This window comes from Falco cherrug, chromosome 10, assembly GCF_023634085.1.
Source record: "Falco cherrug isolate bFalChe1 chromosome 10, bFalChe1.pri, whole genome shotgun sequence".
In the NCBI taxonomy this organism is placed as follows: domain Eukaryota; kingdom Metazoa; phylum Chordata; class Aves; order Falconiformes; family Falconidae; genus Falco; species Falco cherrug.
In genome coordinates, this window is record NC_073706.1 from 24,118,046 (window position 1) to 24,140,825 (window position 22,780).

The following is a 22,780-nucleotide window of genomic DNA, read 5'->3' on the forward strand; positions in this document are numbered from 1 at the left end:
GCACTGTGCACTATAATTATCCATACACTGTGGGAAAACTAAGGCCACAGTACAGCTTTCTGGTGTCAAAATAGATTTCATGGCAGCACCTGGAATGACCTTTACAGAACCAAACACGCTTTTACACAGGAATTTTCAAGGCACCTTGAAGTAGCTGAGGAAGCACAAATAGTTTTGATAACATGTAAAACTTCGGTTTTGGGAATTCCTGATGATCAATTATTGCACGGTACTCAAACAGAAGAGTGATTCCCACTTTATGACATTTGAAGGATTAAAGTCTGCCCGAAGTCTTCTGAAATGGCAGCATTCACGTGTGCTAACATACAGCCCTTGCCTTTCACTCGGGAAACGGTACATTCAACAAATGGTAAAGCGAGGCTTGCTGCCTATTGACAAGATGTATAGCTAAACACAAAAATTCAGACAGCTTCACTAGCTTTGTATGAGCTTCCCAATGTTTAGTTATATTCCAGTTTCAGCTACATTCCTCTTTTTGATTTATTGGAGATGGATGGCCAAGTCCCTTACACACACAACGACTTGGGTTGAGCATCCACCTTCCATACCAGTGAACTTACAACAGAAATCAAAATTAGAGCTGCCCAAAGTGTCTGCCAGGACACTTTTAGAGAAGAGCCACAGGTTCAACTTCTACTTCAACGGTACAGAACTGAGTACAGGGTAACAAGGAAGTATTCGCAATCAATTTTATTTCTTCTTGTATAATGAGAGCATCAGGAATTATCTCATTCTTATCTGACTTATCAGAGAGCTAATTATTTCATTTCAAGAAGCAAAATTTCCAGTACGCCTTGCCTTGTGAAAACACACAACTCCTTCCTAGGTGGGCAAAGTTCTGTGGCTTTCATTGCCCGCCCCCCATAACCTGCATTTGTGGTCATGTTAAAGCAACATAATATGCATCAAAGTTCAGGACCTACACTGACAGCAACACCTGTGGTACGCATACACATAATGGTGGGGGTTTTCCCCCAAAACTAACTAGTGTTACAAGCATTTGAGGGAGGAAAAAAAGAGAAAACCCACCAAACCAACCAACCAACCCCAGAAGACAAGTCATTACTCCATTGCTTTCCAAATCTGGCCACCAACTGGTCCTCTCCCCCAGAAGACAGACAGACTAGCTCTACTGCTGCAAGCACCCCTCAGACAAAGCCTTCTCCCCCAGGCTCCCACCAGACCGAGCAGGGTCTCACACCTAGACACCTCTCTTCGGAACATCATACTGTGGGACATGGCTTCCCCAAGAGCTGGGCTGCTCGCTCCCTCCCTCTCAGCAGGGAGCCAGGCCCCTGTGCCCAGGAGACAGTCGCCCTTGTCCCTGACGACGTGCCTGCATGCGCAGCCATCGCTGCCAGCCTTGTGTGGGCAACTTCACAGCATCGCACACACACATATGCATCTCTGCTGTCCTCGGGAACTTGGCAGAGGTAGGGCTCTACCACTGACACCAGTCAACAGATGCCAAGTGCCCACCAAGCTGCCTCCTCTGACGTTTCAAGAGCCTCAAGCCAGGCTGCCTGCAGCATGCCAAGCTCACAGTGAGCACGAGCAACATCAGTCACATGTGTGCAAACTGGCAGGAGCAGTCACAGCTGCAGGTAACAAGTCACCTAGTAAAAAGCAGTCCATAAAGGAAAATAAAAAAATCAGGATGGACAAGGAGAGAACAACAGCACAATAACTCCTCTTTATGTCCCAAGACGCAAAGAAGAACTGCCTCATAGCACTTCCACCTCCAGAGGTCGGAGGATAGCAGGTGGATTCTCTTTTCACCTCCAACAAAAAGCCAAGTAAGATGAGGAATATCGCCTCTCCCCCCCCTTTTTTTATACTACTGTTATAAACTATGCCTAAACATAGGTTTTAGATGGCTATGAAGGAGGCCACCACAAGCAACCTACCACAAGCACTGACAGGCCTCCTGAGCAGCTGACACGCCACCAAGTCTTTTGGCATAACAAGCTATGATGGATCAACTCTGACTGAGACATGGGTTATTACTCAAAATTTGCCCCAAGCGGAGGAAACTTCTCCAGAATCAGAACAGTCAGTGAGTCTTCATGCATTTAAAACTACAACTAGAGGCTCAAACAAAGGAAAACTGGGGAGAAAAGAATAAATTTTGTATTATACAAGCATGAGTTATGGAAAAAGATTTTATGATATACTGGACCCAGCGAGAGAGATGGGGGAGAAGGGGCAGCAAGTTTCAGGCAGAGAGATACTTTCTGAGGTCCCTAATGGCATGCAGACACGAATTTTGCCACTGCAGGACTCACTGCTAACCTGCAGAGGCTGTCCCTCCATCCCTACGGCACACAAAGCAGCCAGCACAGCCTAGGCTAGCAGCCATAAGAGGGTTAATACACACAGCACACCAGTGAGAAAAGCCCTATAGTTAAAATCAACTGTGATTGCAAAGAAAAAAAAAATAGAGGAAAAAAGAAACCCAAAAAACCTCACTCTCTCACACACCCAGAGAAAAAGCTGAGTACACTTAGCATGGGGAATCCAGCCCTTTACACATTCCCATTCCACGCCAGCATATTCACAGTAGTTTTCAACAAACATCTACACAAGTCACTGGAGTGGGAAAAAAAAAATAATGAAAAATCCGTTTTCTTTCATACAATTCCACAAAAATAACTGTCATCACAACCATCCCTGTGGCAGAAAAGTCCATATTTGCCTGCAGTGAAATCCGTCTGCAGCTGCCCTGTGGAAAAGACAGCCAATAATTGGCTTCTTTCACCTCTGTTAACCACGAACAAAAGTGTCATTCAGCTCCCAAATGGACAGAAGGCACCAATGGATGGTCAGCTCGCTGAGCCAATGGGCTGGAATAACAATAACCCTGTAGCATTTTCTTTTTCCTTTTGTTTAGTCTTTCAAAGCCCTTAATTAAGACCCTCACAAAGCACCCCTACAGGCTTCTTTCAATGAGGCATTACACGCCTGTTTTCTTGTATTTAAGGAAGAAAAGTAACAGGGATTTCTGAAACACATTAAGCAGTACACACAATTTCCATGTATTCACTACTGAAATACTGTTACATTTCAGCTTTAAAAAATTATCGTCAATAAAAAGAAGTTCAGGCTTACTGTGCCCGCTCTTTGTCATACATCCTTTGCTATGCCAAGAAAAAAAAAAATTAAGTACGGGCAGTCATAAATCTGGTGTAACTGCAACAGCTCGCCCAAATGCACCGCCAGGCAGCAGCTCCCAAAAGGAAGGCAAGTGGAACAAGGCATGTTGCTGAAACATCCCTGGGCATCCTGGAGCAGACAGCTGAGAAAGGACCGGGCAATGCAGGGAACTAATTTGTTGAGACTGCACATGACGCACTGGCATTGTCTGAACATCAGAGCTCGTGATGGCCAAGGTATATACCCCGCTGGGTTCAGCGGCCTCGCGTAGAATTCAATATCTGCTTGCATTTAAAATACGTGAAGATAATCTGTCCTCCATTATTTACTACCAAACTGATATAATACCAATGGCTGTACATTGAACAGGATGCTTGAGGACTGTCTCTGCTTTTCAGCAGCACCGGCAGCCTCTGCTTAGCAGAAATGCTATAGAAACTTGAAGTATTTGAGCAAACAGCAGCTCTGCTTCCCTGAAGAACCCCTCCCTCGGGAGAGCAGGAATAGGAAACAAAACAGTTGTAAGAAAACACCATTGGAGTATCATCCACGTAGGTGCAGGCTAGTTGGAGGGAACTTAAAGCCCCCGGTCTCACCGCAGCCCAGCCCGAGCAGCAGGCCAGCATGGCTGCTGGGTTCACGGGCCCCCAGTGCACGGGGCGAAGGGTACAGTGCTGGGGGGGGGGGGGGGGGGGGGGGGGGGGGGGGCGGGGAGGAGCACCAGGTACAACCAGCACCTAACAAAGCTGTCACTGGTGGCGAGGGTCTGAGCCCCCGAGCCTGCCCTGCCGCTGGCTCCCTCCATTGTCTTGCAAATGCCCTCACCCTGTGAAAGGTGGCATATGGGCGGCTATATGCAGGCTGCCTGGCAGCAGACCGACCCACCAATGGAAGGTGCAGCCAAAACCTACCAAAATCATTAGCAGGGGGTATTTTTCTCATCAAAACACCATAGACTGAGGGCTCTGGTAATCTCCAAGACACTCGCTCCCCTGCAAGAAAAGGGGAATAGCCTTTTTCTGACTGACAGAAAGCCCACACAACACGAAGAGAGACCAGAACAAAGAAGTTTTTATTACTAACACCAATCTGAGTGAACACAAAAAGCCATGGTTTCAAATCCTCCTGTCTACACTACCTACCTATATGGAGCAAGCACCACTCACTATGAAGACTGCATGGGTCCTGGCAAAAGGCAACTGCGTATAGAGCAGCTGAGACATTTTTTACGGATTTTTTTTTTAATAAATCGAAGAATTAGCTCTGTATCTGTATCCACACAGTCAAGGAAGTCCCTGCCTTTCAGGAACAGCAATCTAGCAGCAGTACTCAGGGATTTTGCTTTTCAAAACACAGCCTGCCTATTTAGGTATTACACACCAAAATCTCTTCTAGTCTTACCTTCCACCACTGAGTTAAGGCCCTAACAAATAACACGTAGCTGTCATCTGCCCTAAATATGGTGTTCCTGTTTCCTACTACTACCAAAAAATATGATTTATGTGTATTTAAAGATAGGAGGAAAAAAAAGAGACAATGCCTGCATGACCTGGTTTTGGAGGCCTAACTCCAAGCACACGTTTTTTGGGAAGCCTGTTCACAAGCCTCCATCAGAATCTGTTGTATCACCGACCTTGACAGAGCTTCGACATCGATCAAGCAGGAGTTTGCTCTCAAGTTCTGTTGTATTATTGACAATTTCTGTGATCATTTACCACAGCAGGTCAGGAGGGACTGCTCTCCAGCAGCAAAGAGCAAGGAAAGTAACAAACTCTGAAGAGGAGCATGAAATGTCATCTAAGGGCATCCAATGCGTCAGCTACAATTCAAATTCATATTGTGCTGATAAAAATCGCACAAAAGTATCTGATAAAACTACAGTATGTGAAAATATGCCACTGCAAAATACTGTAAAAAACCCAAACAAACAAGACCCAGCCCCCCCCATTCCCCCCAGCCTCAACTCCCAGTAGCACACACAGAGGGTAAGGCTTGTCTCGCACTAGTTGCGTGGCTCAGCATCCAGGACAGGGGGGTCTCAGTACCTAAACTGCTATGGTGTTAAAAAAAAACAAAAAACAAACAAACAAAAAAAACCCACACCACCAAAAAGCAAGCAAAAAAACCCCACGGTCCAAAAAAACACCATTACTGCCCCAAAAAAAACCATCCAGACAGCAGAGGCACTCACCAGTACGACCTTGTTGGTTAGGAATGATATCCCAAACTAGACAGTCGTGCTAACCAAATTTATTAGTACGGTTCTGGCCTTATGGATTCTGCCCTAACATGAATAAAAATAATAATACTTACCACTGCTGACTCAAGAATATACAGCAATTAAAAAACTAGTATTTTTTCTAATTTTTAAGGAAAAACATATATGAGCAAAGGAAATCTTTCACAGAAACCCTCAGCCAAAAAAAAAAACCCCGACAGCCATCACTTGCCATTATAAAAGAGGTCACAGAAGCACTTATTACTAGCAATTTTCTTGAAAAGGTTAAGTTCTCTCTTCACTTTAACTCTGTTCTCAGTATTTCTCTGACTACACCTATTTAAAACTAAGTAGATTTTAATCACTAAACTGTCAAGAAAAAACACCAGCATACTTAATGCAAACAGAACATTACAAGTATTTACATGAAAAACAAAGACCTACCACATTAACTATCAAGCCCACACTCTTAGCAACAGAGATTAAGCCTTGTCAAGTTTAATCATGTACACAGGATCAATTTTTTATATAAACACTTCTGATGCGCGTGTGATGTAAAAGTAAGCAACCCACAAAAGGCAATCAAGGAATCCACCTAGATTTCTAGCCTGCTTGTAGACAGAAACAGCACATGCATTGTCTGGCAACATGCACTTTACAGATGAACTCCAAGAAGAAAATTAGACTTGTGAACCCTCGCCTCCCTGGCTATCTCCACACAACAAATTTGGGTGTATTTTTACTTCATCACAGCCACCCTACAGCCAAGGAAATACAGTCTAGCTCTTCCCTGAAGGCCACCAGTCAATGTAAATTCCTTTTTGACACATAAATCTATGTTGCGGTGAAGACTACTATAATGGATGCAAGGGGACAAAGAATACCCCTCCCAAGCTCCGTTAATAAAAAGATCTGTTTTTTCTTGTTCGTTGCAAAGAAGCCTGGTTTCTTCTGCCTTGAAAGACTATGGGTTTTGCTGAAACAGTAAACTGGGGCCAGTAAAACTCACCACACAGCTTGAAACCTACCTCTAATAAAGACACCTTAGTGCTACTGACACCCTGTTTTCCCCATTACCAACTTCTTCATTTACTACCATCAACACATCAATTTTTCCAATCTATCAGCAGCAAAATTGTGAAGATATTATTAAAAAAAACAAAGAAAAACCCTGGAAGTTGAGAGGGGGCAAAGGTTTTTATTGAAACTGACAAACCATAACACCTTTTCATTTTTAATAACAATACATCTACTAACACCAATATTTAAGCTACCAGAAATGAAGTAGTGCTCTGAAGTTTTACTGTCATATCCCACAATAAATACCAATACATCTTATACTCACTATTAAATCTGGCAAGTATAAAGCAGATATAGTAATTTATTTTAACTTTTTGTTGACAGGACAAGTAATCCCTTAACAGATCAGAGATTAAACCTTTAAGAGACAAGCTTAAAATAAAAGATGAGAAAACATTTGAAACACTATCACTTTTTGTCTGTGTTTAAACAAACATCAGGATATAACAAAGAAGGCAGTGTAGTTTAAAAACATACATAGCTTTGTCATTTTCAAAAGAAATTTTTTTCCACGTACATAAAAACTGTCAATTTTACAAATATATTTACTTACCAAGTAATTAACAGTAGAGTTAATATTCCATCTCAATAAGAGCACTAAATATTCAGAGGTCCAAAATGGAACCTTTTGCTACTTTTCATTATATTTACCACAAAATAGTTATAATAACGTAAGGACTATATACAGTAAATGTGACAGAGAAGGAAGCATCCTCATCCCTTTGACACATCAGATTAATCTGTATGCTACACAAAATCAATGTAAACTGCAGAAGACAATTTTCAGACCTAATTCTGTACCACCCATTCCAAGAAATGATCAGTCATACCTCCTCTAACTACCATCGACTAAAAAGGAAAAAGATTTTTAATGAAGAACTTACACATTCTATTCCTGTTGGTCTTTACTATTCATCTTTTCTTTTCTTTCCTCCATGCTATGTTTTAGGAAGGACAGCACAAGGAGCAATCATAAGGATATAATCCTGAGAAATTTCTACAAGATTAAATATGCATTTCTTTGCTATCACAGCAGCAATCAGTCTGGCAGCATTGCATCACATTCGTCTCATAAGGAGTCATTCTCTTCTGACATTTAAATAGTGTATGACTAAACAGCAGCTGCTAGTAGAAAGAAATGGTTGAATCAAGGGATGTTATTTGCTAACTTAAACATCCTTTCCTTTTTACCCGTATCACCCTACTAGAGTGTCCAAGCGCAGGGTAAACTGGTGATTTTCTGCTTAACTCATACCACCTCTAGTTACAGGAGAAACGTTTAGAGCTTGCTAATTCAGTACATCTAGTAGCCAAGTTTCAGCAAACTGAAGTTTAACATGCTATGTAAAAGGTATAAATTATGTTTCCAAGACAGCTCCAGGCACTGCCTTGTTTGGAGTTGCTTACCAAGCGACTATTTTCTCCAAACAAACTAATGTGCAGAAGGGTAAAGGGCAGTGAAGGTAATTATTGGAAGGAAATCTCTCCCTAGGTCAGAAAAGAATAATTAAGCTTGTGCATGTTAAATCACATAGGGGAAGTGAACACTGAAGCAACAGAGTGTGAGTGATGGCAAGGCCTATCTACAATCTTCCTGAAAGGAAATTAAGGCAGGGGGTAATCTAAAGCAGGATTGTTTAGGCAACACGAAGGCAGTATCCCCAAACTTCATTCACAGTTCTTTGTATAGATGTACATGTTCTCCCTACACTTACACGCACATAACCCCCCCCTCAGAGGAGAAAACATTCAGTAACCCAGTAATTAAATGAGTGTGCTGAAACCTAAAGCAGTTAAACAGCATTCTGCAAGCCTGGATCCAGCATAGTTTACTTATTGCTCATTAATCTCTCCACAGATAGTATCTTTCAACAGATAAAAAAGCTTAAAATATGACAAATATTTTCACCGTTTAAGGTGTCTCTTGTGCTTCGACTGCCACAGTGTTTTGGAAATTGCCTTGTCTAAACGAATGCACCATGGGAACAGTGTGATGAGTTTCTACTCCTTCCTCAAAAGCCTTGGGCTATTCTGTGAAAACTTAATGCAAGTAATTTGCACAACCCTGAAAAGCCAGTGAAGAAAACCTGCAACAGAATGTTCCCCTTCCGAGTTGCATATCGGGGGGAAAAGAACCTTTCTGAGTCACCAGCAACGCACTGTTGCTGCTGGGAAGATGGCAGCAGAGGAGGGGTTGTCTGCATTTTTAATTGCACACACTCTTGGATGTTACCTGCTGAAGCTTGGTTGATCTGCACATATCCTCTGGTGATATACTATGTGCTAACTGCTTTAAAATATAAAGCAACTACCAAGCAATACTCCATGTTTCTAACATCCTATGCCCTTCAGGGAGATCTAAACCAAAAAGAGCCTATTTTGTTACAACAGGTTAAGGAGCAATCCCACTTAAGGCCATGCTTGTGCATTTGAGTTCCTAAAGCAGAGAAGCAACATGTATAACATAGACAGGCCTTAAGGCTTTCCCAATAATTTTGCAGATATGAATTGTTAAAGAGATCTGCTATCAGCCTCAAAGGAAGCATTCACTAGCACTGCTCTGCTTCAAGAACCCTTCTGCCTCCTTTATCAAATCTTAAAACTTTGTAACTTGTCTCTTAACCCTTTTAGCAAAGCCCTTAGATTAACTTTCAAAGCTGGATATCTCTACATACCAAGAGATTTCCATCGATGTACAACAGAGCTAAGCAGGTGGTGTTTGGGCAGGAAACCGCACCGCTAACATACACAAGGTTTGCACTGCAATGTAAGCACAGTCAGGGCTCAAACCGTGCAGCAGGGTGCTGCTACTCAATGTTTCTTCTCCCTTTAAATCAGAGATGCAAAGGACTTCCGTAACACTGGAAACGGTCATACACAAAAATACCTCTGCATTTTCACTGTTGATTCACATTGTGATTCATCTGTTCTCCTAAAATCAGAATTTTTTTTTTTTTTTTAAGAATTTAAGAAGGGCACCAACAATTAAAAGCTACTTAGCACATGGGATGAGTGACTGCACCACTATCTACTTCTCTTCCTTTTTCTCTGTAACAGCATAATGCAACTAGTGTTACCACCTTTTCAAAGCAGCAGGTTTTTTCCAAAAACATACATGCGTCAGAAACACACTGTGGAACTCTCAGCTTCCCCAGTACCTCTGAGGTGTGAAAAACCACCCAGGGACTGGTTGAGCAGGAGTCATCAGTGAAACTCCTATGTTCAACTAGTGCCTGTTGAAGAGAAGTACTCTGGAACAGGAATAACGCCTCAGCGGTGCCATCAGTCCTGAATGCTGTGACACACGAACAGGGCAGTAAAATAGGCGCGAGGTGTCACTTTAAAAAAGCCAGCTAAAATTCAGAACAGTACCTGTTCCTTGTTCAGCCATTCCACAGATCCAGCTCCATGCAGGTGACTCTATACCCATTTTTGCCATGACTAATATTTACTACTCCAAGACTGTAGAAAAAAAGATCAAAGTCCAGCTGTACTCTCAACAAATGCGGGGTACTCCAGTGAGTGTAACATGATTTTATCAGACATAGTAAAACAGACACCCCCACAACTTTGCACAGTGTTGTATAGAACAGCCCCAAACCAGAAGGGCAAGAGGAACCTCTGGCAGTATGTGTATTCTGGCCAAGCAGGCTGCTGGACTGTACAGGCACGACATCCAAGTCCCAAGCGGTCAAGCACACATCTCACAGTCACTAGGCAACAAAGCACGTGAACTAAACCCTGCCCTTCCGTGCCCTGGGACATTTATAACTACATATTCTCCACCAGCATAACTGAAGTTCATAGAAGATTTCATATTGCCATGGTATGGCATAAATTCTCAACTTGGTGATTACTTGCACATTACATGCCTTATGGTTTGAAGCATTTGTTTCTATTTATTACAGTAACAATGGCCAAAAAAATTATTAGCCTGGCATGGACATTAAGACAGCAAACAAGATCAGTCCAAGATCAAACTGCACAAAGCTCCCCAGCCATCCCAAATACCTTACACAGAAAAGCCCAAAGGGCCTCAGCGGCTCCATACAAACAAGCCCTGAGCCGTGTCTCCTGCCAGGCACTGGCAGGACAGACATGAAACTGTCCCTGTCTGCTCCGCCAAAGGACAAACTGGTAGGCAGAGCAATTTGCACAGCAAAGGATTCTACAAGATCAATCTGACCCTTTTATAGTAGAATAAATCAGACCGGACACCAAATCCACTGAAAAATGGTACTAAGGAGGAATATTTTTTATGTTTATTCCATTATTCTCTGTTCCTGACAGCACTGAATCAACTGAGACCAGGTGATGCATTTTGCTTGAAGGGGGAATATATTTGGCAAGATAAATATCCAGGGTATCTAGAAATATGCATCAATCTGATGCGTGTTACAGAATTTCTCCTACTGACATAGTTACTTATTAGGGGGAAAAAATATCACCTTATGTGAGTGAAGAGACAATGACAGTGGAAACACTCCTACTCCTAAGCAGGATTTATGATATATTGTCATGTAAACAATAGCCTTCGCTTTTGAACATGTTGTAGATTTGACTGGTATAATTACTGAGGACAGTTGAAAGATTGGGTTTTTTATGGAGGAAAAACTGGCATTGCTGCACAATTGCAGAGGCTTCTGCTGAAATAATAAACAACTGCCATTTATTATGTTCAAAATAGATCAAAACACTGCTTAAAACTCCTAAACACCAAGATAATGATTGGTTTTGGTCTTTGCAAGAAACAGGTTAAAAAAAGCTCACACATGTAAACAAGCTAGTTGAAATTTTTGAAAACTAGATGTCAAGCAAGAGCAAGTCAATTCTAAAAAATGATTGACCTGAATATTGAAGAGATTTAATGCCTCCACTAAATACTTAGCACAGAGCCAGCAGATTTGCCCTTGAATTTGCTACACCTAGCAAGACTCACACTAGTTCTGTAAAATATTAACAGTTTGGTCAATATTAGCACATACATTTATTTATTTAAAAAAAAAACACGCACACACACAGAAAAAACAAGTGTTAAAACCAACAGCAGTAAAAAGCATACCAAAAGGTAGAAGCCTGTCCAGGTCCAATCCACCAGCAACTATGTTCTCAGGGCAGGGCCCCTTACACAGGACCATATCCTTGTCTCTGCTCAGCTCAGCTTTCTCCCCTCTAATTCCATGAAGGCCACCAAGACCCCAAGGAAACACAGCAGGGTAAGCATTTAGCGCTTCAGGAGGGCAGCCGCTTGAGTGAAACTGCAACTGAGAGATGAAGGAGTTGTTCGTAGATTGCTGCTGGTGACAGCTTTGCAGAATTTCCCTTACAGAATGTGTAGGTCTGGGCCTAAATGCATCCATCTTCCAAGCCACACGGGGCTCCCTTCAGTAGGTTCAAGGGCTCCCAACCTGCAGCAGCAGCTCAGAGAACTGCTGAGAGTGCTACAAGCATATTTCCCAGTCTGGGAAACCTTGCCCAGACCCACCAGTTCCACCTAGCAAAGAACACCAGGCAGGTTTCTGCACAGAAAAACACTCTGCCCCAAAGAAGAGGCCTGTGCACCAAAGTCACAGGTTTCATTGTCCCTTCGCTTTCCCAGATAAACCAACTACATCCACTACTGACCAGGATCAGCATTTAGAAAAACAGCAAGGAGGCTTCTGAAGTAAGAGTTATTTTTAAAAAACATTAAGAAATGGAATTCTTAAAAGGATAGCCAGGACATCCCTTACATGACATTTTAGTTAACAAAGAAATGTCTGAAGCTAGGCACCACCAAGTCCTTTTAACAGACATGGAGCAGCAAGCTTCCCCAAATGTCCTCTCCCAACTCCCACCATCTCCTTCAAGGCGGTGCTGCAATGGGAGCAAACCATCCCTGCTTTCCTGCCACAACCACAAAGCCCTGCGTGCAGGGAAAAACTCTCACTTCCCAAGCTAACACACCGTGGTGTCCTGTTTGGATGATGGGGAACAATTTGCTCCCATTTTGTGCTCTGAAAGGGGAAGTAAGGGGCATAGGAGGAGACAGACCTCAAGGCACATTCCAGCGGGACCCTTGCCCCTGCGCTCACATCTTCCGCACCTACTGAACACCAAATACCAACCCACCACAGCGCCCAAACTGTTCAGAAAACGAAACACTTAACATTACATATCGGAAAGAACGAAAGGCAACCATGGTGAACTCTACTGCATGGCCACATTGTTAATACTGCAGCGCCAAAATGGCTTTGCTCTACAGCTGGGGTTCCAGTCCCATGGCAAAACACAGCACCATGCAAAGTACACCACCTTCAGCAAGAGCATTTTAATGGCTCACAGCAAACCTTGTGGCTAGTTTATGGATCTACCATGAAGTCTGAAGCCCCCAGCCCTCCGCACTTACAGCCCCCTACACCACTTGCAAAGACGGGAATGAAATATTCCATATGTTTCCTTTGTCAGTGACATGCCTATTGAAAGCACAGCCACGCCGCTCTCCCCGCTGGGGCGCTGGGTCAGGCTATTCATCTGTAACCATGCAGATGTCAAGAAGGTAATGGGAAAACTTGCAAACAAAAACACATTTTCACAGAACAAGGTTATAAAATACACAACTACATTTGCAGCATTATTAAGCTAAATTAAACAGGTTTAGGCCTCCCCTGCATACCTCTGAAATTGCACATCCATTATGATTCACTGCTAATTGTGTACCATTTAAAAGTCCAAACACATTTGTTCAAGAACTTTAGGGTGAAAAAAAGTCCTTGCAAGACCTAGCATTCCTCCAGGATTGGTTGGGGAGAGACAAGGAGGAGGGGTACTCCGCTTAAAAAAAAAAAAAAAAAAAAAAAAAGTCTTTATATTTTAGGAAGAAAACACGCAGCTGAGAGCTGCAAGAACAGCTGTTTACTTTCTGAGGGCCTGACTTCTCAGGGTGCTCTGCAGAGTGCTCTCAACTTCACCTGACTTGGGATTCTTCTCCATCTTCTCCTCAAGCGAAAAGTAAAATCTCTTTTTTTTTTCGGCCCCAAAGACAACACCTTCTGCATAATTTGTATCCCTTCTTCCAGACCACACTGATGGTTTGAGGCTCCTCCTGCATTTTTAGCATAAAGTTTAAAGGAATTAGATACTGTATTCTTAAAAAAGTGATTAAGAGCTCTTCAGAGGTAGGAAAACTATTGCAAAACTTAAGAAAACAATTAACTTCAGTATTTTCTTAACTTCAGCTCAAAAAATGCACAAGAAAGTTTCAGACTCAAAACTTGCTTCAGTTATATCTTCACCATGCTAAAATCTCAAGGCTGAGTTGTCAAAAAATCACCAACCTTTGTCTGAACTACCTACAGGTAACTAAAACAAGACATTTAATTACACCTGTATTTATCAACTAGATTTGAACAACGTCAACAACAAAAATACCCAACACTGATGCACACTGGGCATCACATTTCAGCAACAGACTTTACATGTCTTAATCTCATGTTATATCAACAAACATCTGGCTACATTTAAAACTGCTATCACTTAGGACACAAGAGAAACCTTTTTCAATAGTGAAACAAGTGTCGCTCTTATCTTCTGCACGCTCATTATTTTACATGTTTCCTTACTGAATTGTATGTCAAACCAAAATGCAAAAAGCACACAAGGAAAGCCTAAGGAGTTTATTTTTCTTTCTGTCATGCTGTGAAGACCACTCTTCCCTTGAGAGGACATCAAATTAAACAAGGTCTATTGAATAATATGCTTGCTTTTTAATAATAGGTTTAAAAAAATTAATGTCCAAAGCTTAGCCAACAGAGTTTCACTAACTCCAAAACACATTGTATGAAACACCACCTAAGAAAAATACAACTTGCCTGTAACTCAGTAAGTATAAACAGCGGATATAAAAGCACACCAGGAAAACGAGGCTAACAAAAATTCATGAAGCGATATTCTCACTTCCCAAAAACAAACACATCCCTCACAGATGTCAGACCCCAGTCCACCTGAGAATATTTATCGATATCACCTGTTCATAATTCGCTATCTGTTTTTAAAACGTGTTACCATACTCACTGACATGATGTATAATGCCATCAGTTAGCTGTAATATCTTCCAAAACAACAATAGTTTCAGAGACCTATTTTAAACTGTTATTTTTGAGAGTGCTACGGTCCTCTCTGTTGTTTTGTAAAAGATGTATATCATTTAATAATGTAAGTTGACTGGCTGTATGCAGAATGTGCTTTCAAATTCAGAGTGAAGCTGAAATACAGATTTCCCCTAATCTTTCGGCAACAGTAATATGTTTCTGGGAAGTGGAAAGTTCTGACCTTGTCACAATCCTGTAACAGTTAAATCATTCAACAACAAAATAAAACTGATTCTGCTATTTCAACTATGTATTTTAAAATAAATGACATACTATTTGAGAATACTGGGAACTTTCAACTTCGGTGAAACTCACTGACAGCTGCAGTAACTCAGCACTTTAAAAAAAAAAAAAAAAAAAAGCAGCAAAAAGGTCAACCTTTTTGCCAGGTAGATCACATGCCATTTCTGCGTGATTTAATTACACTTTCCAGGCACCCATACATCTAATGCTAGATGTTTCCGATTTGGACGTACCAGCTTTATTTGGAACACAAAATTGAATACATCTGGGCTCGATCCTCAAACAAAGGCTTTCAAACACGTTTATAGGGAGGACAGTATCTATATAGTAACACCAAGATACTCCTCTCCTCTGCGTGAGCTATTGCGACGCCCATCGCTGCATGCAATCCTACATCAACTGAGCTCGTTGCCAGTCTTTCAGCAAAGGAAATACCAACAGCCACCTCCACATTTCCAGAAGGGTTGTGCTGGGCAAGCTGGCAGTGGGAGAGCATCAAGAACCAACATCACGTGACCAGAAAACTCTTTTCAAACTGAAGTTTGAGAACATCTTATCAGAGAACTGCAGCAGGACCTGAAAGGGAGGTCTGGAAAAAAAAAAAACCACGGACAAATATTTCCCTGTAACAAAATCCTAGGTCACCGCTGCAGCAGATGGTGAGTCTACCAGGTGGGGAGGATGTCCAGGGACCTCTAACCCATGAAAAGCTGTTGACTCCTCTTTTAGCAAAGGTCTCATAACATTTAAATATCTGCTGCCCTTATTTACAGGTTTCTTCCAATAGGGATGTCTTCTCTTATCCTCTCTTATGTATTCTCTCCCACCTTTGTCTCCTATTTCTAGGATCATACAGATCTCTCTTAACTCTTCCTCGAGCTATTTTTGACTTTCTGCTTCTTCCGTAAAGAACCCCAAAACCACAACTTGGCAGCACAGAGCTGCTGCCTGACACACATTCATCCCTTAATAGAATAACTGCTGGCCATGAAGTCCCATGCGGCCACACTGAAACTAACCAGCCCCATCCATTTCACTCCCTTGTTTGCAAAACAAGGAGGCAAGCAAACCTGAGTTGCTGGCAAATCCTCCAAAACGTAAACACATCAACTCCTGCCCATTCCCAACAAGAGGACCATCTTTAGGAACAAGCTTCTAGGAGAAGTGTGAGAGTGACCGAGAGGAGGGTCTCTGACACTCAAAGGCGCTCCTGGAGCCCCGCAGCTCCCATGCTCTCTAAAATGAGGTATGGGTGCTCAGCCCTTCTGAAATCTAGGCCAGTAATTTTCTCTGGGTAAATAAGAGCTTGTGTTCTGCAAAAATTGCTAGCTTAGATGTAGAATACAAAACAAATAAAGATCCTTGCGGAGGAGGTTACTTTGGGGTTTGTTTTGTTTTTCAGTCATTATATTACAGTTTCCATATTTTCCATCTCAAGCAGATAGTTACTAGTAAATTCCTCTCAAGAACTGAAAAGGTAATTATTTACTAGCATAAACTTGCTTACACCGAAGTCCAACTTCTCTCCATGCTGCAGGCTTTACCTTAGTATTTACTCCCCCAAGTCACACTTAGGAGCCTCTGCCAGTAAGCATCAAATCAGAAATGACATATTGCTGATACAAGCAAGCTCAACGTACAAAATAAATGCCAAATACCTGACAAGTTACATGCTATGGCAGGGCACTGGGATTTTTGGGGGGGAGGAGTAAAAGGTAAAGAGGCTAACACCAAATCTGCTGCCAACAAACAACATGAAAAGGGTAAAAAATACTTAAACTTTGAAACAACAACAACTTTACTTTCCTGCACACTGCCTAAGAGCATCTACTTTTTTTAGAAGACCTACATGCAAATCATCCAGTTTAATCATGAAGGCTCTGGAGAATCCTCAGGTGAAATCTGCTGGACAGACTTGCCACTGGAGCCACCAGGCTCTGGTCCAGTCACCAGGTGCTGGATGCTGCACCAAACTCAAATCCCCCTCTTGGTGCATGGGATTTCACAGGCCTGGACAAATTTATAGCCATTTCTGCCAACTAGTAGAAATATTCATATTGAAGTGACATGACCATGCCTTTCTAAAAGAAGTATGGAAAGCATGCTTTTAGAAAGACAGAATAAGCCTTCTAATACTTGCCATCACTTCACCAGCATGTGGCATAGACAAGTGAGAAACTGAACCGTGTAACTGTAAAACCTTCAAACCCCTAATTAGATAAGGCTTTTCTATCTCAGGAGGACTGCAATTACGCTACATTTTCCAGACTCAGGGTCATGTCTGGACATCTTTACTTTTCACCATAATAACTCTGCTAGACAGCATTCATAAAACCTCAGCCAGGTCCTTACTGTGCTTATCTGACCGTAGTCGGATGCTAAATATCTACGTGTTCATACTGGACGTATTAGAAGAAGACATCTCAGATCTACCTACTGTGTTTCATCACCACTCTAGAGAAAATAAAAATACCAGATGAAAAGACAAAAAAAATGTGCAAGCTCTGCTGAATCCAAACAGAACCGTATCATTTTGCTGTTTTCACACAAATGAAGCAAGACATCAACTCAAACGTGAGACAGCATAGGTACACTTCCAGATAGGACGCATACTGAAAAAAAGATCGTCGGCTCTCTGCAATTGCTACAGCAACCTGTGGTGGTATGAAACAAGTAAAAAAAGAATCCTTCTCAACCGCCACATCTTGATCTTATAAAGCTAGTGCATAACACAGCATACCGAAAGGCAGCCAGTATTAGGTTAAAGGCATAATAAAAACCAAAAGACCAAGGTGACCATTTCATCCTGATGGCCTATCCTCTAGGGCAGCTGGGCCTCACAAGCCCTCCTTTCACAAGGAAAGCAAAATTAAAGCAAGGGACTGTTACCATTCCCTCAAAATACAAGCAAGAAGCACTAGAAGGAAAATTATCTGTACTGTTTGTGTATTTCAAGTGCCCAAAATATAACAGCAGGCACTGAGAAGAGATTACATTCCTCATGGTTGTCAGGCAAGCCCCTCAACCAGCTAGGCCCACGTAAGATGCCTGCAAAGTCATTATGTAGAATTATCTGCTTTTCGTCTCCTGCACAAGACTAACAGAAGTATTAAACACCCGAAACCAGAATCTGAGTTCAAAAGCTGACATCCATGAGAAACAGAAGTACAAGCATGCCCTACCACAACATTCTTCCAGTAACATGGATGTTTTCTAGCATACAGCACATGAAATATCATAGCAGAGATCAGGAGCATACTTCATTGATTAAAAAACCCAAACAAACACCACTTTCAAATTCTTGCATAGGCACCTCAACTTGCTAGACAACAGTTATTTTGCAACAAAGCAAAATCACAACCTTCATAAACAGAAAAACAGGCAGCTGGTAATTAAGAGTTACATAAACACCTACCTAAATTATACAGAACAAATGGCCGCCTACAGTAAAAGCATAAAGTAATTATCCCTGGTCATGTCCTCCTGACTCCCTCCGAGTTCCTTCCCATCCATCCCATCCCCTCCCCTCCAGCCCCTCAGAGTCTGGATCTAGTGCTGCCACCCCTCTCTTTTCTGAGCACGTGTAGATCTCCCAAAAATCTCTTCACCAGCATGACTGCGGTTGGGACAACGTACTCACCTTTCTTTATTCAAATTCCATCTCTCAAAGCACACTGATGACTCAAAAGTAATGAGCAGATACTCTGCCTTTCCAAGCTGCTCGGTCTGATGCAACTACGCTCACGTGACCACAATGTACTTAGGTAACCACATAACCCCCTTGCTATGACCCCTGTCCTTCTCCCCCTGCACCCCAACACCATGGTTATAACGCATTTAGCCAGGTATGAATGCAGCGGAGTGTCCATTCAATGCATGTTCCATGCAAACAATCTGTTGTGTTTGGAGGAGCTTTATAACCTCCACAATAAGCGAGGAATGAGCAGCAGATCAGCCAACAGCTGAAGAAAGGGAAGTAAGAAAAAAGAGGAATCTGAAAGGATATGCTTTTGAGGCTCCACAGAAATCACTGCCTGACCATTCATGACAGCCCAAGAAACATGGCTGTATTTTAAAAGTACAGTACACCTTGGAAGCCATGTTAAATTATTAACATTTATACAAAGAAATCAAGACTGCAGGAAAAGAGAAGCAGTAAAAATTAAATACCAACCCCCTGCTGTGGCCCTCCACTGCCTTGAAACTCATGCACTGCCAACTTGGGTTAATTGTGAGCAACTTTTCTTCAGTTGCTCTCTCCTGGCCACTTGTTCTCTTTCACTCTTTCAGCCATGTCTACACTATGGACTCTCTGCTGCTACAGCTATAATCAAAAAAAGCCCTGTAGCAATGCTAAAAGAGATTTCCCGGCATCATTATGCTGCCTGATCCAAAACATAGAAAAGCTTTCTTCTCTTCGCGTAGCTAAGATGTTTTGCCATGACATAACTGTGTCAGCTGGGGGGGTGTGTGTGTGTGTATGTGTGTATGTATGTATGTATGTATGTATGTGTGTGATCTTATTTGCTTTTTTTTTTTTTTTTCCCCTTCCACACAAGCCAGCTCAGCTTCTCTGGCAAAAGTATACATTGACCAGCCCAAGCAGGTCAGAAATTAGGTTTTTATTGCCTGGAAAACTTTTCTACATACCCTAAACTTCTGGTGGCCACACTACAACCGAAGCTATTCAAGCACAAGTGCCAAGAAATCACCTGTTTTTTCACTTCTTCGAAAAAGGAAACAGGAACAAAACACAAATGGGGACCAGGAGTAACCTTCAGTGCCACAGAACAAGACCGCCAGGAAGTTTCTGCTCAAGTTTAAAGAACATAAACCCAACAGTGACACAAACTCATCCCAAAACATGCCAAAATGTGCGCAGATCTCCTCTCACTTTTGCTGTAAGCATTAAGTCGGCTTTGAGCAATTTACCTGAACAATAAGAAGGAACTTACAAACTGAAACTCTTTGGCAACCTTATCTCTAATGGGTGTTGGCTAGGACGACTTGTACCCATTAGACCAGTGCCATGTTGCAGACACGCAGGGATGTACCGAGCCCATTTTACAAGACAGCCAGACAACATAAGCAACCATAAAACCTTGCACTTAAATGCAGCTTTTGCCAGATAGGCTTCAAGTACTTTATGAAACTGGGTAACTTTGTAACTTCCCTGTTTTATCTGTGGAGGAAAGAGAAGACAGTTTACCAGCGAGTCCAAAGCTTCAGGGCGGCAGCTCCTGCCTCCTTACCCCACTCAAAAAACACTGTTTCTGCCACAGAAAAACCACCACGCCATATGAGCGCAAAAAGGAACAAAACATTTAAGCGCAGGTAACAACTGAGACCTGTAACTTTTGCCATTCATGAAGCACTACACAAGCAAAAGGCCCAGTAACCTTTCTCCACCCAGCCTGAACAATTAAAAGAAAAAAAACAGTCCGAACAGGTAGGAGAAATTGGAAACCTGCTCAGTAAACAAAACCTTCAGTAACTAAGAATCAGACTCCCTTTGCATATTAAGTAAGGAGAGGCAAACAAAGAGGGGAGGAGAAAAAAAAAAAAAGTGACATTTTCGAAGGCACAGAACACTACAGTATTTTGACAACGCAGCAGTTCAGTACCGATTTGACACCACGCGCCCTAATTTGCTGTAGCGCGCTCTGCATTATATGTTGTAAACGCAGTGAAGCTTTAGTAATAGCAGACCTGACCACTGGCCCATACAAGACCTCGCTCCAGCCTGTGAAATCTTTGCTGAGAAGCGGGGCAAGACTGACAGGTTTTATTGTGAAACTTAACAGGTTTGTGGATTAGCAAAGCTACCATATTGAAAGCTGCAAATCCCTCTTCGGTCATGTCTCTACAGAACAGAGTGTTCATTCCTCAATTAAAATTTTATTATTAAAGTTGCCAAAACTCAACGCAAGATCCACCAGTTTGTGCCTGCTTTACAATATCATCGCAGGACACCGGAGAAAGTGTTTTACGAGTTTGTATTTTCCTCCATTCACAAGCAAAACTTGACAAAACTCCCGAGGCTTGTTTATGCTGGTGGTTGGGGTTTTTTTTTTCCCCCCAAGGCTCAGCTGTGCATACTGAGAGATTTTCTAGAAGCGAAGGCATCCTTACTGAGCTGGATTTAGGCATGCTGCGGACTGGAAACGCGTTCATTTTGGGAGAGGCTGGGCTGCCCTGGGCAGCGGTTAGCGCAGGGGAAGGCGCTGCAGGGGAGCACAGCGGGCACGGCGCACACACGTGCGGGCAGCGCTGCCCCCCCCCGCCGCGGGACCGGCCCGCACCCACCCGGCTTCCCCCCCGCAGGACCCGCCGCTCCCCCGGCTCGCTCTCCCGGCCTGTTCAATCTCCGAGCCAGACCGCGCCGGGGCCTCGCCGGGGTCCGCCCGACCCGCTCACCTCCGCACAGCCCCCCACCTCCCCCCCAGGAGCTCCCGGGCCGGGCCGCCTCGCGGGGCTACGAGGAGCGGGCCGGCGGCCAGGGCCCCCGCCGCCCTCACCTGCCCCCGCGGGGCCGGGCCCTGCTTGCGGCCCGCCGGGCCCCGCCGCGGCTCACAGGCCGCCCCCCGCGGGCCAGCCCGGCGGGGAGCCCGGCGGCCCCGGGGGGCGGCCGCGTTCCGCCCGCAGCAGCGACAACCACACAACCGCGCAATTACGGGGGTGGGGGGGGGTCTTAAATAAAAAGGGGACAAAGCACCCGGCCCCGCCGCGGCTACCTGCCCGCCCCGGCCCCGGCCCGACTCACAAGGCGTGCGTGAAGGCGCTGAGTCCCGGGGGCACGGCGGCCAGCCCCCGCCCGGAGCAGTCCACGCCGCGGTCGCCGTCGCAGCTGCAGGAGGCCGGGCAGGGCGGAGGGGACGCTCCGCCGCTGGGCCCGGCCCAGCTCCCCAGGCCCCAGGCGACGAGGCCGAGCAGAGCGAGGCACCGCATCGCCGGCCCCCGCCGACCGCCGGCCAGCCTCCCCCGGCTCGGCCTGCCGCTCTCCGCCGGCGCCCTCCGCGCACCGAGCCCCCCCCTCCGCCTCCACCAGCTGGCAGAAAAAAATATATAAAAAAGCGGTAATAACAACAAAAAATAAAATCGCGCCTCCGGCCGGCGCGGCGCGGCCCTGGGGCTGCCTCAGCGGCGCGCCCGGGAAGCGAGCCCTCCGCCGCCCGCACGCCCCATCCAACGCCCGCAGCGCCCGTTGCCGCCGCTCATCTCAGCCCAGCAGGTACCGCGCGGGGGCGGCCATGGCCGGCTCGCCGCGCCGCTGCCGGCGGGTGGCGGTGCCCCGGGAGGCGCCGTGCGCCCCGGCCCCTGCGGCTGCCTGCGGCGGGGCTGCCCTGGGCGCCCGCCCGCCCCTCCCGGCTCTCGGTCGCTGCGAGCCGCGGCAGCGGCTGCTCTGCGCCCAGCGCAGAGGTGCATATGCTAATGAGGCGGCCGCGGCCGCACCCCTATTGGCGCAGAGCGCGCGCGGGGCTGGTAAACATGCAAAGCAGAGCGCGGCCGCAGCCAATGGGCGCGGGGGGCGGGGCTGCCCGCCGGCGAGGACCGCCCGCTGCCCCCGCTCCCCCGCCGGCGCTGCCCCCGGCCCCCTGGACCCCCCCGGGCCTCCAACGGGCGCCCGTCAGGGGGCTCGTCGTTACCGAAACGGGACCGAACGGGCAGGTGCGCCGCGGGGCCGGGCCGGGCCGGGCCGTGAGGGCAGCGCCGGGCCCCGCCGCCCCAGGATCCCCTTTTCCAGCCCGACCTCCCCCGCGGCGGGGGCCACAGCCGCCAAACCGCCGTGCGCACCGCTCCCGGGACTCGCAGAGAGGGGACAAAGCCAGCAGCCGGCCCCTGTGCCCGGTGCGAGTCCAGTGCAAGCGGACCCCGGCCGGCACCGCACGTCTATCTTCACGGTGCCACAGCATCCCTCTTCCCCATGGACCCTGCA

The 22,780-nt window shown here is 45.0% G+C and overlaps 1 protein-coding gene across 3 annotated transcripts in view; it reads right to left on the reverse strand.

Annotated features, from left to right (window-relative positions):
• LGR4 (leucine rich repeat containing G protein-coupled receptor 4) overlaps positions 1-22,226 on the reverse strand; it is an 81,730-nt gene extending 59,504 nt beyond the window's left edge. Inside the window, exon 1 of one of the 3 annotated variants that reach the window (XM_055722287.1) lies at positions 21,608-22,226. In XM_055722287.1, coding sequence (XP_055578262.1) covers positions 21,608-21,792 — 185 coding nt within the window. In that variant the 5' untranslated portion in view covers positions 21,793-22,226. Of the gene's footprint in view, positions 1-9,844; positions 10,086-18,484; positions 18,535-21,607 lie in introns of those variants that run through there. The other 2 variants (XM_055722289.1, XM_055722288.1) reach the window with 2 other exon arrangements.
• Positions 22,227-22,780: the final 554 nt, after the last annotated feature.